Source organism: Mixophyes fleayi, chromosome 3 (assembly GCF_038048845.1).
Source record: "Mixophyes fleayi isolate aMixFle1 chromosome 3, aMixFle1.hap1, whole genome shotgun sequence".
NCBI lineage: Eukaryota > Metazoa > Chordata > Amphibia > Anura > Limnodynastidae > Mixophyes > Mixophyes fleayi.
In genome coordinates this window covers 189,183,524-189,196,085 of record NC_134404.1, presented here as the reverse complement: position 1 = coordinate 189,196,085, position 12,562 = coordinate 189,183,524, and the positions used below count along the sequence as shown (strand labels likewise).

The 12,562-nt window shown below is 43.2% G+C and overlaps 1 protein-coding gene across 2 annotated transcripts in view; it reads left to right on the top strand.

Moving 5' to 3' along the window:
* Nucleotides 1-12,562, top strand: part of CDK19 (cyclin dependent kinase 19) — a 206,215-nt gene that overhangs the window by 165,206 nt on the left and 28,447 nt on the right. For both annotated transcript variants that reach the window (XM_075202923.1, XM_075202924.1), the window contains one exon: nt 4-82. In XM_075202923.1, coding sequence (XP_075059024.1) covers nt 4-82 — 79 coding nt within the window. The remainder of the gene's footprint in view (nt 1-3; nt 83-12,562) is intronic.

The following is a 12,562-nucleotide window of genomic DNA, read 5'->3' as shown; positions in this document are numbered from 1 at the left end:
CAGTGTATTTGCAGGGTGTCAGATTCCATATCCCAAACGGGAATTTTTAAATGAAGATGAGCCTGAAGAAAAAGCTGACAAGGTGTGTATTAGGTTCAGACACTTCCATGTTAAACAGTGGATTAGATACTGTTATCTACAGCACATTATTGTAAGGTCTATTTTCCATTATTCTTATCACTGCATACTGATTTTCTCTGGGAAATTCTCATGTGGAATGTTCTCTTAGTGCTGTTAAAAGAAATGATAGAGGCTATCTATGACGCACACACACATGATATAGTAAAAATAAAAAAACATATGATAGAATAAAGGCAAACTTTCTTTTTCAATCCTCCATGGCAGTCATTACAATGGGTAAGGGAGTTTAGGTAGTAAAACTGTCTCAGACAGTATATAAGGCAGCTTCTCTGCTTCCTCTATATCTTTTATGTCTCTAATAATAGGTAGACCAGGTAGTGTTTGTTATTTTTGTGTAGTGCAGAGACTTACTTAGTGGTCCTGGCGACGCACCATCTGTGGAATAAGCCAAGTACTGCGCTATCTACCCAGGAAACACCAGTCTGATTCCTTTCAGAGACAATATGTGTGTAATTTGTATCTTGCGCCAAGTTTACTGACATAAGAGTCCAACCCCAAACACCTGAAGAGCACCCACTCTAGGTAAGCCTCTAAGCTAGAGGTGCTTTATATTTCCTGCATTAATAACTTGTAGTTAGCTGTTCTGAATATCCAGTCCTTTCAGTACTCTTGCAGAGCCTGTGAAAAGGACAGTGTGACTGGATCACTATTAAATAACTTTTGGTATAAATAGCGCAGGGCGCTTATTTATATAATTGCATGTGCACTTATTTTTGATATTGTGTATATTGTGATATAGAAAATCGTTATTTCTGAGACCAGGGTAGAAAATGAGTTTTTTCTGTTGTAACCTTTCAAAAGCAAACACCTTATTTCTGATGTATATCTGATACAATAAGTCTTTGTTTTGAAAGCCTTTTGCATATCTTGGGGCAAGGAAATCCATCCACAGCAACCCTGATCTATAGTGAGAGGTCAGAAGTACCAGCCCAGGTACACCAGCAACGAGGTACACTGGCAGCATCAGCTACCCAGAAGGAACGTGGTTCTGAGTGCCATAGAAGGAGCTCAGTGGTGGCAGCTCGTGTAAGCCCCTCCTACTGAGGCAAGAGGGCACATTTGGGATAACGAAAGGAACAGTGGCAAAGTAAGCCCAGCCGGTTCCCAGCAACAACAGACAGGGTGGCATAGGCGGTCCATCATGTCACAGATTTCTGGTGGCAGCAGTGGGATAACCGCAGGCGGCTTTTCGTGAACCAATCAGGAGAGCCGAGTTATTCAGGGGAGGAATAACTGCAGCCTGGAGAACGCACAGGATGTCTGATTACACCAACATGTCCAGGGCGGATCTCGAGACTCTGTGCAGTGCCAAGGGCATTGACATTAGCGATTCGCCAAACAGAGCGGAGATGAGAGAGGCGCTGAGGAAATAGCACCCCAGACGCCCAGACAGCAGAGATCCCTGATCAACAGCCTGCAGAGACCTCTACCCAGCAGACTTCACCCACACAACAAGCCCCTCAATCCTATGATAAGCGCAGGGCTGCCGGGCTAAAGATCCAGCTGGCGGCCTTAATAGACAACGCATCTGCAGCTCAGCGGGCACAGGTCATTGTTGAGGCATGGCGCCAAGAGGGAAGGGCAGCAGCCATGCAGCCTAGGGGGAGGCGCCCCCTAGAGAACTGTTATCTTTACCTTGCTCTAAATTTGAGGACTGTGTTGGGAATATTGATGAGCACCTGCAGGTATTTGAAAGGACCTGCAGGCTACACGCTGTACCCAGAGAGGAATGGGTTAAACATCTGGTGCCCACACTTCAAGGACGTGCAGTGGAGGCAGGGCCGGATTAACCAAAGGGCTTTATGGGCTACAGCCCAGGGGCCTTGGGCAGCTGGGGGCCCTAGAGATTTTAAAATGTTTTTTTTTTTTAAAAAACGTCGGCTTTTTCTTCATCGGGTTGGGGACCAGGGGCAGATTAGCCATCCATACACTGCCTCATGTGTTTTCAGTACATTTTTTTTATTATTTGTTTTCCGGCGGCGCGGGGGATGGTGGTGGGTGATAGGCGAATCTCTCGTATTTGGTTTGACCTGAAGGGGCGGATCCGGCAGTGACGCTGTCCTGGCAGTGAATAAGGAGGCTGCCTGTCACAGAGAGGGGACTGCAGAGGCTCTCGCGTGACTTCCTTAGCTTCAGCCCAGACGGATGCCTCCTGCATCATGAAGCTGAGCAGCGCCAGCACAGGTAAGTGGTTAGCAAACTAATCAAAAAAGTATGTGATAGTGACAGTGAGAGTGTGTGTTGATGTTCCCTGGCTTTTTAAAATGTTATGTTATGATATTTAATGGTCACTTTCTATATAGTGAAATAGGAAATCCATGCATAAAATAACACAAGCATAGAAGCTTGGTCGGATTAGATAGATTGCAGGGTATACTGATTTTATAGTTACCCATTAACTATTTTGGTTAAACAGCTCAGACATTTTTGGAACACTGATGGTAAAGAGTAAATAGACTGGTGTGACAGCCATTTGGAGAAGTGACAACCACCACAAGGAGAGAAAAGTCAGAGGAAAAGCACAAGGATATATATATATATATATATATATATATATATATATATATATATATACATACATACATACACAGTATATATATATATATTGCACTTGACCTGTTATCCAGAAATACAAGTGAGCTTTGTGAATATATTCTCTTCCGCAGGCTTTAGAGCCATGAAACACACTGGGATTGTACTTGGTTAGGGTTAGGCAGATTCATTTGAGGTTGAGGTTCATTCATTTGCAGTTTAGTGGTTCCATAGGGGAGCTTTGAGTAGGTAAGAGCATAGGGTTAGGCTAAAAGGAGGTAGGAATAGGTTAGAGTTAGGTTGTGATGAGGTAGGAGAAGGTTAGGTTTAAGATGTGGTGGAAAAATTAGGGTTAGATTGTGAGAAGGTAGACATGCCCAATACGATATTACTGAGGGGGGCCCCAATATCGGACTGGGCATAAATTGCTTGACAAATGGGGGCCTCACAGTATCCCAAGCCCAGGGGCCTACAATGTCTTAATCCGGCCCTGAGTGGAGGCCTACCGTGGGGTGCCCACAGAGGACTGTGCAGACTATTATATAGTAAAAAGGGCACTCCTTAAATGGTACACTATTACCCCAGAGACCTATTGTCTGAAGTTCCGAGACTTTACAAAGGACTTCCACGCCACCCATGAGGAGTTTGCCAACCTGCTGCAGGAGTCAGCCAGGAAGTGGGTGTGCGGGGCAGGTGCCCAGACCATGGATGAGGTAATAGACTTGATGTGCCAAGAGCAGTTTCACTGACGGTGCGCACCGGAGGTGACAGAATGGGTGCTGGACCGGAAGCCAGGCACCCTGGAAGCAGCCGCACAGCCGGTGTATCAGTATGTGGCACTGAGGCCACACTGGTAGAAGCGCCAGGCTAACAGCCAACCCCAAAGGACTGTACAAACAGGGGGAAACCCCTCTTCTACTCATCCCAAAAGCAAGTACCTAAACCTTCAGGTACTCCTCGCCAGCCACTGCCCCGCCCTGTCCCTGGATGTTATCAGAGACCATCGGAGCCCAGGCTGGAGAGAAAGTGCTACCACTGCGGGAAAATCAGTAATTTAAGGATGGACTGTCCCACAGCCCCAGTACCCCAGACTCGTGCCCCTAATCCGAGTCCTGGGGCCCGGCTAACTTGCTTAACTGGTGAAGGTAAGCCATTAGAGACTGTTTCCACCCCTGCCAGCCCAATGGAGTGTGGCGTGTCTGAAGGTAACTCAGCGGAAAGAGTCACCTGTGTGTCCAAAAGACCCCCCAAAAACATGTGGAGAAACCTGCAGCCGGTCCAAGTGGGACCCCTGCAGGGTGAAGGACTGAGAGGCTCAGGGGCCTCAATTACTGTTCTGAGTCCCCATCTTATTGATCCTGCTGTAGTATTGCAGGATCGCACTGCCAAAGTTACTGTGGCAGATGGACTGGAAAAAGAATTGCCTGTAGCAAGGGTGTATCTGGACTGGGGAGATGGCCAGGAGTTGCGAGATGTTGCCGTTATGGATGGTCTCCCAACTGATGTGATTTTGGGCAACGATATTGGGGGTGGAATTGTGACTGCATTTCTCAACTCTATTACCCGGAACCAAGCTGCTAAGCTACAGTCTTCAGGATCTACACCTGCACAACCCAGCTCAGAGGAAAAGACCACAGCTGCTAGACAACAGTCATCACCTGCAACCACAGCTTCAGCCAGCACAGAGGAAAAGACCACATCTGCTATTTCTTCAGGAAACAGCCAGCACTTTGCCTCTGGAATGACTATGTCCCCTAGCAACGCAGAGGATGTTGTCTCTTGCCAACCTGATCTTGTGGGGGTGCCCGGTGATGCTCCTGTCCCTAGCAGTATGCTAACTCCAGCGGTGAGTATAGCTGACCACGGTGACCTCCCTTTAACTGACCCCACTTTGACTGAGCCTATTCACCCTAAAATAGACCCCCCTGCAGCATATCCTGATTTAGATGATAGTGAGGGCCGCAGGGAAGAGTTCAGGTCAGCGCAGCTCTCTGATCCCTCCCTGGAAGGTATGAGGCGCCAGGCTAGCGGCAGCCTTCCAGTTATGGAGGTGGGGAGTGTAACCTGGCATAAAGGGTTGTTGTACCGTGTAGCTAGGAAGGTAGATGGGGATAGACCAGCTAGGTCCAAGGGGCTGGCTTACCTCTGCTAGGAGTTATGTCAGAACTGTATAAAAGATGAGCTGGTTGAGCATGTAATGTATTCTTTTGATTTTTACATCTGACCTGATCAATGGTACCACTAAGCAGTGAGAGCAAATAAACATTCTTGCTTCATAGACCTTCATAGACACTGTGTGGAGTTTGTATGTTCTCCCTGTGTTTGCGTGGGTTTTCTCCAGGTGCTCTGGTTTCCTCCCACACTCCAAAAACATACTGGTAGGTTAATTGGCTGCTATCAAAATTGACCCTAGTCTCTCCCTCTCTGTCTGTCTGTCTCTGTTTGTCTGTCTGTGTGTGTCTATATTAGGGAATTTAGACTGTAAGCTCCATTGGGGCAGGGACTGATGTGAATGAGTTCTCTGTACAGCGCTGCGGAATTATTAAAAAATATAAATATATAAAAATATAAATAAATGATGATAGATCTGCTTGAAAACATCTTCAATATTGCTGTATTCCTGTGACTTGCAGATTAGATCCTAAATCTAATCCGTTCTCCGGCTGTCTGAGGTTTGGACCAAACTTTTTCCAGTACCACTGCTCTGCCTGCTACCCATGCAGCCCTGGTTAGTGTGATAGGCCAGGGGGGATCCATCCACAGCAACCCTGATTTATAGTGAGCGGTCAGGAGTACCAGCCCAGGTACACCAGCAACGAGGTACACTAGAAGCGTCAGTTACCCAGAAGGAACGTGGTTCTGAGTGCCATAGAAGCAGGGTCGTCTTTCCCATTGGGCACAATGGACAGGTGCCCGGGGGCCCTACAGCCCAGGGGGGCCCATCGGAGGCAGCAAAAAAAAAACAAACCTGAAGAAAAAGAAGAAAATACTTACTTTGCGGTCAGCTGGCGATCCGGCTCCCTCCGTCGCGCTCGTAGTGCATAGGTTTTTGGGTTTTTTTGCTGCCTCCGACGGGCCCCCCAGGGCCCATATATATATATATATATATTTTTTTTTTATATATATATATATATATATATATATATATATATATATATATATATATATATATATATTTTTATATATATATATATATATATATATATATATATATATATGTATATATAGGGGCCCCGGTGCACTGCTTTGCCCGGGGGCCCAAAATGTTGATAAGATGGCCCTGCATAGAAGGATCTCAGTGGTGGCGGCTCGTGTAAGCCCCTCCTACTGAGGCAAGAGGGCGCATTTGGGATAACGAAAGGGAACGGTGGCAAAGTAAGCTCAGCCGGTTCCCAGCAACAACAGACAGGGTGGCATAGGCGGTCCATCCTGTCACAGACAGCAAAGTGCAACATCATAAGTTCTGGAGCTTGTGATAAATCTTTAACAGCCAGATCTGAAGGGGTCTTTTGTGCTATATGTAATTCTTGTCACAAAACATACATTCCCCTCTGTGTAGAGGTCAGCACTTCCTGGTTTGGGTGGTCACTTGATCGTGGCTGGGAGGCGGCATATTCAAATCTGCAGAGTATATGTATGTCACTCTGACACTGCAACAGTAGGTTTTCACGCGGGTCTGGCTCCCTGTTATGTGGCAGAAGCTGAGTTTTCTTGTGCTTCTCCCTTGGATTGCTTCTCTGCCTATTAACTCCTTGTGTACCAGTTCTTTCTTTTTTTTGACCATTCTCTCTCTGATGCTGATTTTGTACTGCACTATTGTCTGTGTACCATTTCCCAGCTTGTTATTGGACTTCCCTTCTGCATGCTGATATTTGTGTCTCACTACCGCCAGTCTACTGTTTGCTGACCTGCCTCTGGATTACCCTTCCTCCATCTCTGCTGTGTTACACCTAGTGGCTTTTCAGAGGGCCGTGACTTGCAGGTTCCTGGCTGCTAAGCCCTTCCTACCTTGCAGCAGTTCATGGTGAAGACCAGGGAATCCGTTAGACTCTGCAATTCCAGGCTTGCACATGTATCCATCACCTCAAGGCTCCCTTCTGGATTACCTCTTTACAATTCTCAAGCCAATGGAAAGACCCCTGAACAGTTTAAGGAAAGTATAGCCTGGATGAAGGAGTTTTTTGTCACCAAGGAGGATCTGTGCACTATGCAAGGCATAAAGAGAGCAAGACCTGAACAAGTATGGGCTTTAAAGATCGATACTCTGTCAGATTGGGATTTTTCAGGGAATTTAGAAGACTCCCCTAGTAATGAGTCTGGGGGGATTAATTTGGATAATGTAAAACGTCAATGCCTCAATATGTATATAAGTCTATGGGGATGAATGACAAAACAACTTCCACTGCAACTCATAAAACTCTTTTTAAGGAGCGTAGTAAAAAGGGGAAAGTTTTTACCATATATCAAGTTGTGAAGGAACTTCTGAGGAATGGGCGAAAGTGGAAAAGTGTCAGTCTAACTAAGAGGTTAGACTGTATGTATCCATTCAGTGATGAAGGGGCGCAGATGTGGATACTGGTTCTGTAAGATACACCTATAGCTAGTATGTCAGTCAGAACTACTATTCCTCTTGAAGATGGGGGTCCTCATATTTAATCTGGAATCACATTAAAGTCAGGCGTGGCCATGATCTTAGTGGCTAGGGTGCTTAAACTTTGGGGAAAGACATTTGCAATACATGTTGAAAAGTATTGAGGGTATGCAGAGAGGCATAGCAATTTTATGTGAAGCATCTTCGGATACCATTGCTTTTTCAGCAAGGTCAATGGCATCAGCAGTGATGGCCAGGAGAGCCCTCTGGTGGGGCCCCTGGGCAGCAGACACTCAGTCAAAAAATAGTCTATCCAATATCCTATTTGAAGTATCCCTGCTCTTTGGAGGCAAATTAGACACCATGATACAGAAGTAGTCTGCTACACCCAAACAGTCCTTTTGAGCATTCAAACATAAAATAGGAAAGACTAATCAGAGAACTCTGCAATGGCTATTGCCAGGATCAGTCTCCATTAAAACACATAATGGTGAAATAATGGTGAAATATGGGCCCACTCTATCACAGACAAATAGGTTTTGGACAATGTAAGAAATGGATACCAGAGTTCCACCATTATCCCAGGGGATACTTTATTATCCATTACAAGACTCCATCAACCCCAGGAGATTTTAATGTCTTACAGAACAGTGTACACTGTGTAGGCTTAGGCTTAGGACACAGGGTTTTATTTCAGACTCTTCCTCATCAGGAAATTGTCAGGAGCCTTTCACACTGCTCTGGATTTGAAGCTCAACGGGTATGTCTGTACCAGACACTCTCATTGAAACTGAATTCTATCCTCAAGGCCATCAGTAAAGGGGATTTTTTACACATCCATAATTCTTCAAGATGCCTATTTTCATATCCCTGTTGCAGTTCATCACAGGAAATGCCTCAGGTTATGGGTCAGCACTTTCACTTCACCAGTCTGTCCTTCAGCCTGTCAATTTCCCGAAAAACGTTCTACTAAAGCACTAGTTACTCTGGTTGCGGAATTAAGAAAATGATATGGCCCGATTTGGACGATATCCTTCTGGACAGTTAAAACAGTTTTACAAGAAGATGGCTGGATTGTTTACAGGATAACAAGTAATATCACCTGATCACAACAGATAAAGTTCCTAGGGTCCAGACAAACATTATACAAAACAAGGTCCCTCTGTCAAGAAAGTGCATCAAGTTCCAGTCCCTGGCACCTATCACCAAACAACAATAAGAAAGGTACTTTGATTCTTGGGAATGTTTTCCTACACCATAGAGAACTTCAACCCCAGTGGATTCACAAACAGGTTTCTCTGACTCATGCCATCACAATGTCAAGACCCACAAAGAAGTCTCTCAGCTGGTGGCAAAACCTAGTATCACGGACTGCAGAGCCCATCTTTTGTAAGCTTTAATGCTATGGAGATTGTGCGGGAACTGCTCAGAGAGAAAGGAGTCATGGAGTCAGTGATCAGCACACTTTTACAAGCGAGTAAGAAGAACTCTTCAATAATCTATCATAGAATTTTGAAGAAATGTATCACATGGTATTAGTCTAAATTTAATACTGCTGCAGAAACTATTCCACATATTGATTTCCTACAGGATGATATCAGCAAAGGCTTTGCCTGTTCTTCACTCAAGGTACAAGTATTGACACTGTGTGTCTACTTAGACACCAAATTAGCTTCAGAAAATTGTTTGTTTGTTTCTTCCAAGCAGTGAAGAGGATCTGTCCCTCTATTAGGTCTTTTGTGGCTCCATGAGACCTCAATTTAGTGCTCAATACTGTCTATTGAAGCACTACTCAAAGTTTCTCTGAAATGGATGATACTGAAATTAGTGTTCCAAGCGGCAGTTACTTTTGCCCACTGGGTTGGCGATTTACACACACTGTGCTGCAAACAACTCTTTCTGAATATCTATGCAGATAAGTTGGTACTTAGAGCCAATCCAACGTTTCTGCCAGAAATGGTATCTATTTTCCACATTAATGAGGAAGTTTTTCCACCATCCTTTTATCCACAACCTAGTGATGAGAAAGAACCACACTCATTAGACTTGGTTTAAGCCAACTTCCATATATTTGTCCAGAACAGAGGGATTTAGAAACATGGAACAACTTTTTGTGATACCTACAGGACCTTAAAAAGTGTGGTCCCCCTTCTAGACAAGCTCCAATAAATGAAAACATTTAAATAATTATAATAAAAAAAAAAAAAAAGTCCCCCACCAAACCCGTGTGGCGGCGTAGTTTCTCCCTGCTAAAGTAGTAATCAGCACCAGGCTAATACAGAGTGAACCAGTCCCACTATAGCAGGGAAACCCACAGCATCTGCAGTCACTGTCATAATGGGAACCCGTACCAGACCATTTAGCGCAGTGCTGAAGTTTCAAGGGGAAGCAAACTGCAAAAAAAAGCAAGCAGGCCTTCAAGATCCAGGTGCCCTAGCCACTCGTTCTAGGTGCCCTAGTGCAAATCCAAGGCATTTTAATCTGCACATTCACGGAGAGTGTAACTGTTATATATTTTGTTGTTTTATTGTCTAATATATAGAAGGTGGAAATATTTTTATATCTTTTTGTTCCGCAGCTTCAGTGTCTTGTTGTTTTTTGTTCTCTGCTGCAAAACATTTGCATCCTTTGATATCATAGCCTATGTAATAATGTTGTCAATGACTAAGCTAATTGAGTGAACAGAACAAAAGATATCACCAGGCCAGACTGACTGACTGCTGTTCAAGGATCTTGTAGAAATACACTGGCCCTGCACACACTGCTATTCCAAATCATTAAAAATATTGTCAGTTTACATTTTATTTTATTTGTTTCATCGATTACTGTACAATACCATACTTTTAAAAGCATAGAATATAAAATATGTTATAAAATAGTGTTGATGCGTGAGTCCCTTCCAAAACATGGAGATAAATAATTAATAGCTGTGCAGTTCTGGTTCATTACAGCAGATAATTTAACCTGATGAGGATCAGTTAAAAGCTGGGTATAGAATAGATATGTTTCTTTTTTTCAATATATCATTTTTTTTGTCTTGTTGAGGCATGATTTTGCCTGAAAAGCACATTGAATGTACTCTACTCTATTACATTGCTTGGCTAAATCTAATTTATCTTATACAAAACTGTCATATAAATACATAAACTGATGTCTGAAACAGACTGGCTGGAATTTTCAATCTTTCACTACAGGTAATTGACCTTTTACCATCCAATAGTAATTTCTGGGGCTAAATGTATCAAGGTGAGAGTTTTCCGGCGGGTTTGAAAAGTGGAGATGTTGCCTATAGCAACCAATCAGATTCTAGCTATCATTTTGTAGAATGTACTAAATAAATGATAGCTAGAATCTGATTGGTTTTTCAAACCCGCCGGAAAACTCTCAGCTTGATACATTTAGCCCCTGGTCTTAATACAAGAATACTTTCTTACTCTTAGATTTTTCTCCTTTCTATTTACTTTTACATTATTTGTACAACACATATACTGTAGACTGGCTTAATTACCCAGCTTAGGCTCATTACTGACTTCATTTTTGATTGACCAGCCTATTCCCCTGAGACTTGGGGCAGAACAGTGCTGAGACCCGTAGCAAAGTGTGGTAGGGACTAGTGATGCTACTCTCCTCTCACAGCAGGGGAAATGGAGGGACTTGGTGGATGGGTGTGACCCGGGGGGGTGGGGGGGGGTGTGACCCAGAATTTCCGCCATCCTTTCACTTCTGGGCCCCATGGTGGCCAAACCACTTGCACCTTCTGTAGTTCCACCTTTGTCTGAGATAGCGTTAACAAAATTGATCAGTGGCATCTTGGTTTCCTGATTACTAAATCAAAGGTCAACAAGGGCTGATGACACACGGTAAGCCTGGTGCCCAGCCAGCACAAAATAAAAATTTGTTGGCGCAGGTGCCTGCTCTCTTAGTATCAAAGTTCCCACTCTAAACAGAGCACAAAGGGGCTTTATTGCGCACCCACAATCTCCGATGGGGATGCTGGAGTTACCAGCAACAGCCCTGAGGTCAACGTCTCCATTTCTCCTATTAATTTATAGCTATATTGGTCTTCAGTACCTACTGTCACAGTGTGTTATTGTATATAACAAAAGCATTGTGATTTGTAGGAGGAGGAGCAGTTTACTAAAGCTCCTAGAAAACTTTTCTATTGTATCTGGGGACACTTGATTTATAGACAATTTGGAAACATTGAAGAATACTGTTGCTATTTATTTTTTAAAAGCTAAAGTTTTTACACTTTTACAGTGCATCTGACTATGATTATAGTAACTTTTTGTTGTCAGATTTAGGCACCACTTGTGTGTACCATGATTTGAAACAAGTGGGTTAAAGAACTTTTAGCCAATCAGATCATCAAAATGACAAACAGCACAGAATATTTGGTGAACATGTGAGAGGCAGGATCCTGTTCACCCATATGATTGTGTAAGTGAGAATAGGACTGTATCAAATAACATGATGTGGGGAGCATTACACAAAAGTTAAAGGAGTTAGACTGTTAAATTTGTGTGGGAATATTGCATCTGTACATGAAAGTTCAAACATTCAACTTGATTAGAAATGTCCATGACTTTCCCCTTGCACTTAGTCTATAGCAGGTTTCACATGTCGTAGCCCTGTCCCTCACAAGTTTTGTTTTTTTCATACAATAACCATACATGTCCATTTGCAACATACACATATGTGTTCATACAGCTCTGAAAACTCAAATCAAGCAGGACTCTTGAACGCATATGAGCTGAAATTTGTTTAGCAGTTTGTAAGAAAGTAGATTCTAAGCAGGTCCAGTACTGAGCAATCTGCTTGAAGCAAACTTCAAAGCACAGTTATGATAATGAGTTATGCAAGTTCTGTGAGAATTCTTTAAAAATTTCAAATTATATGTTTATTAAATATTTATTACAAAAGTGTTCCATGAAGAATAAGCATAAACACAAAAGTTCATCTACAGGTTAAAAAAATTGAATGTGTGAATTTCATGTCTGGTTTGCTATAGGCAAACTTTTGACTTGTACAGATCTGATCAATCTTTCAACCTGAGTCTATTTTATCAACACCAACCAACCAACCCTTACTTGAGCCTGGTTGCAGTTGAAAATGTTGCAATTTGTAAATTGGATTGTCTAGTACTAAATTAAGCACAAATTCTATAATTGCCAGTACATTTGCATACTATATATTTAATATAAGCTTATAATATTCCTCAGCCACCCTCTTAACCTCGCTACCTTTAGCCTGTTACACAATTTCACACAAGACAACTACCCCCTGACCAACATTGTT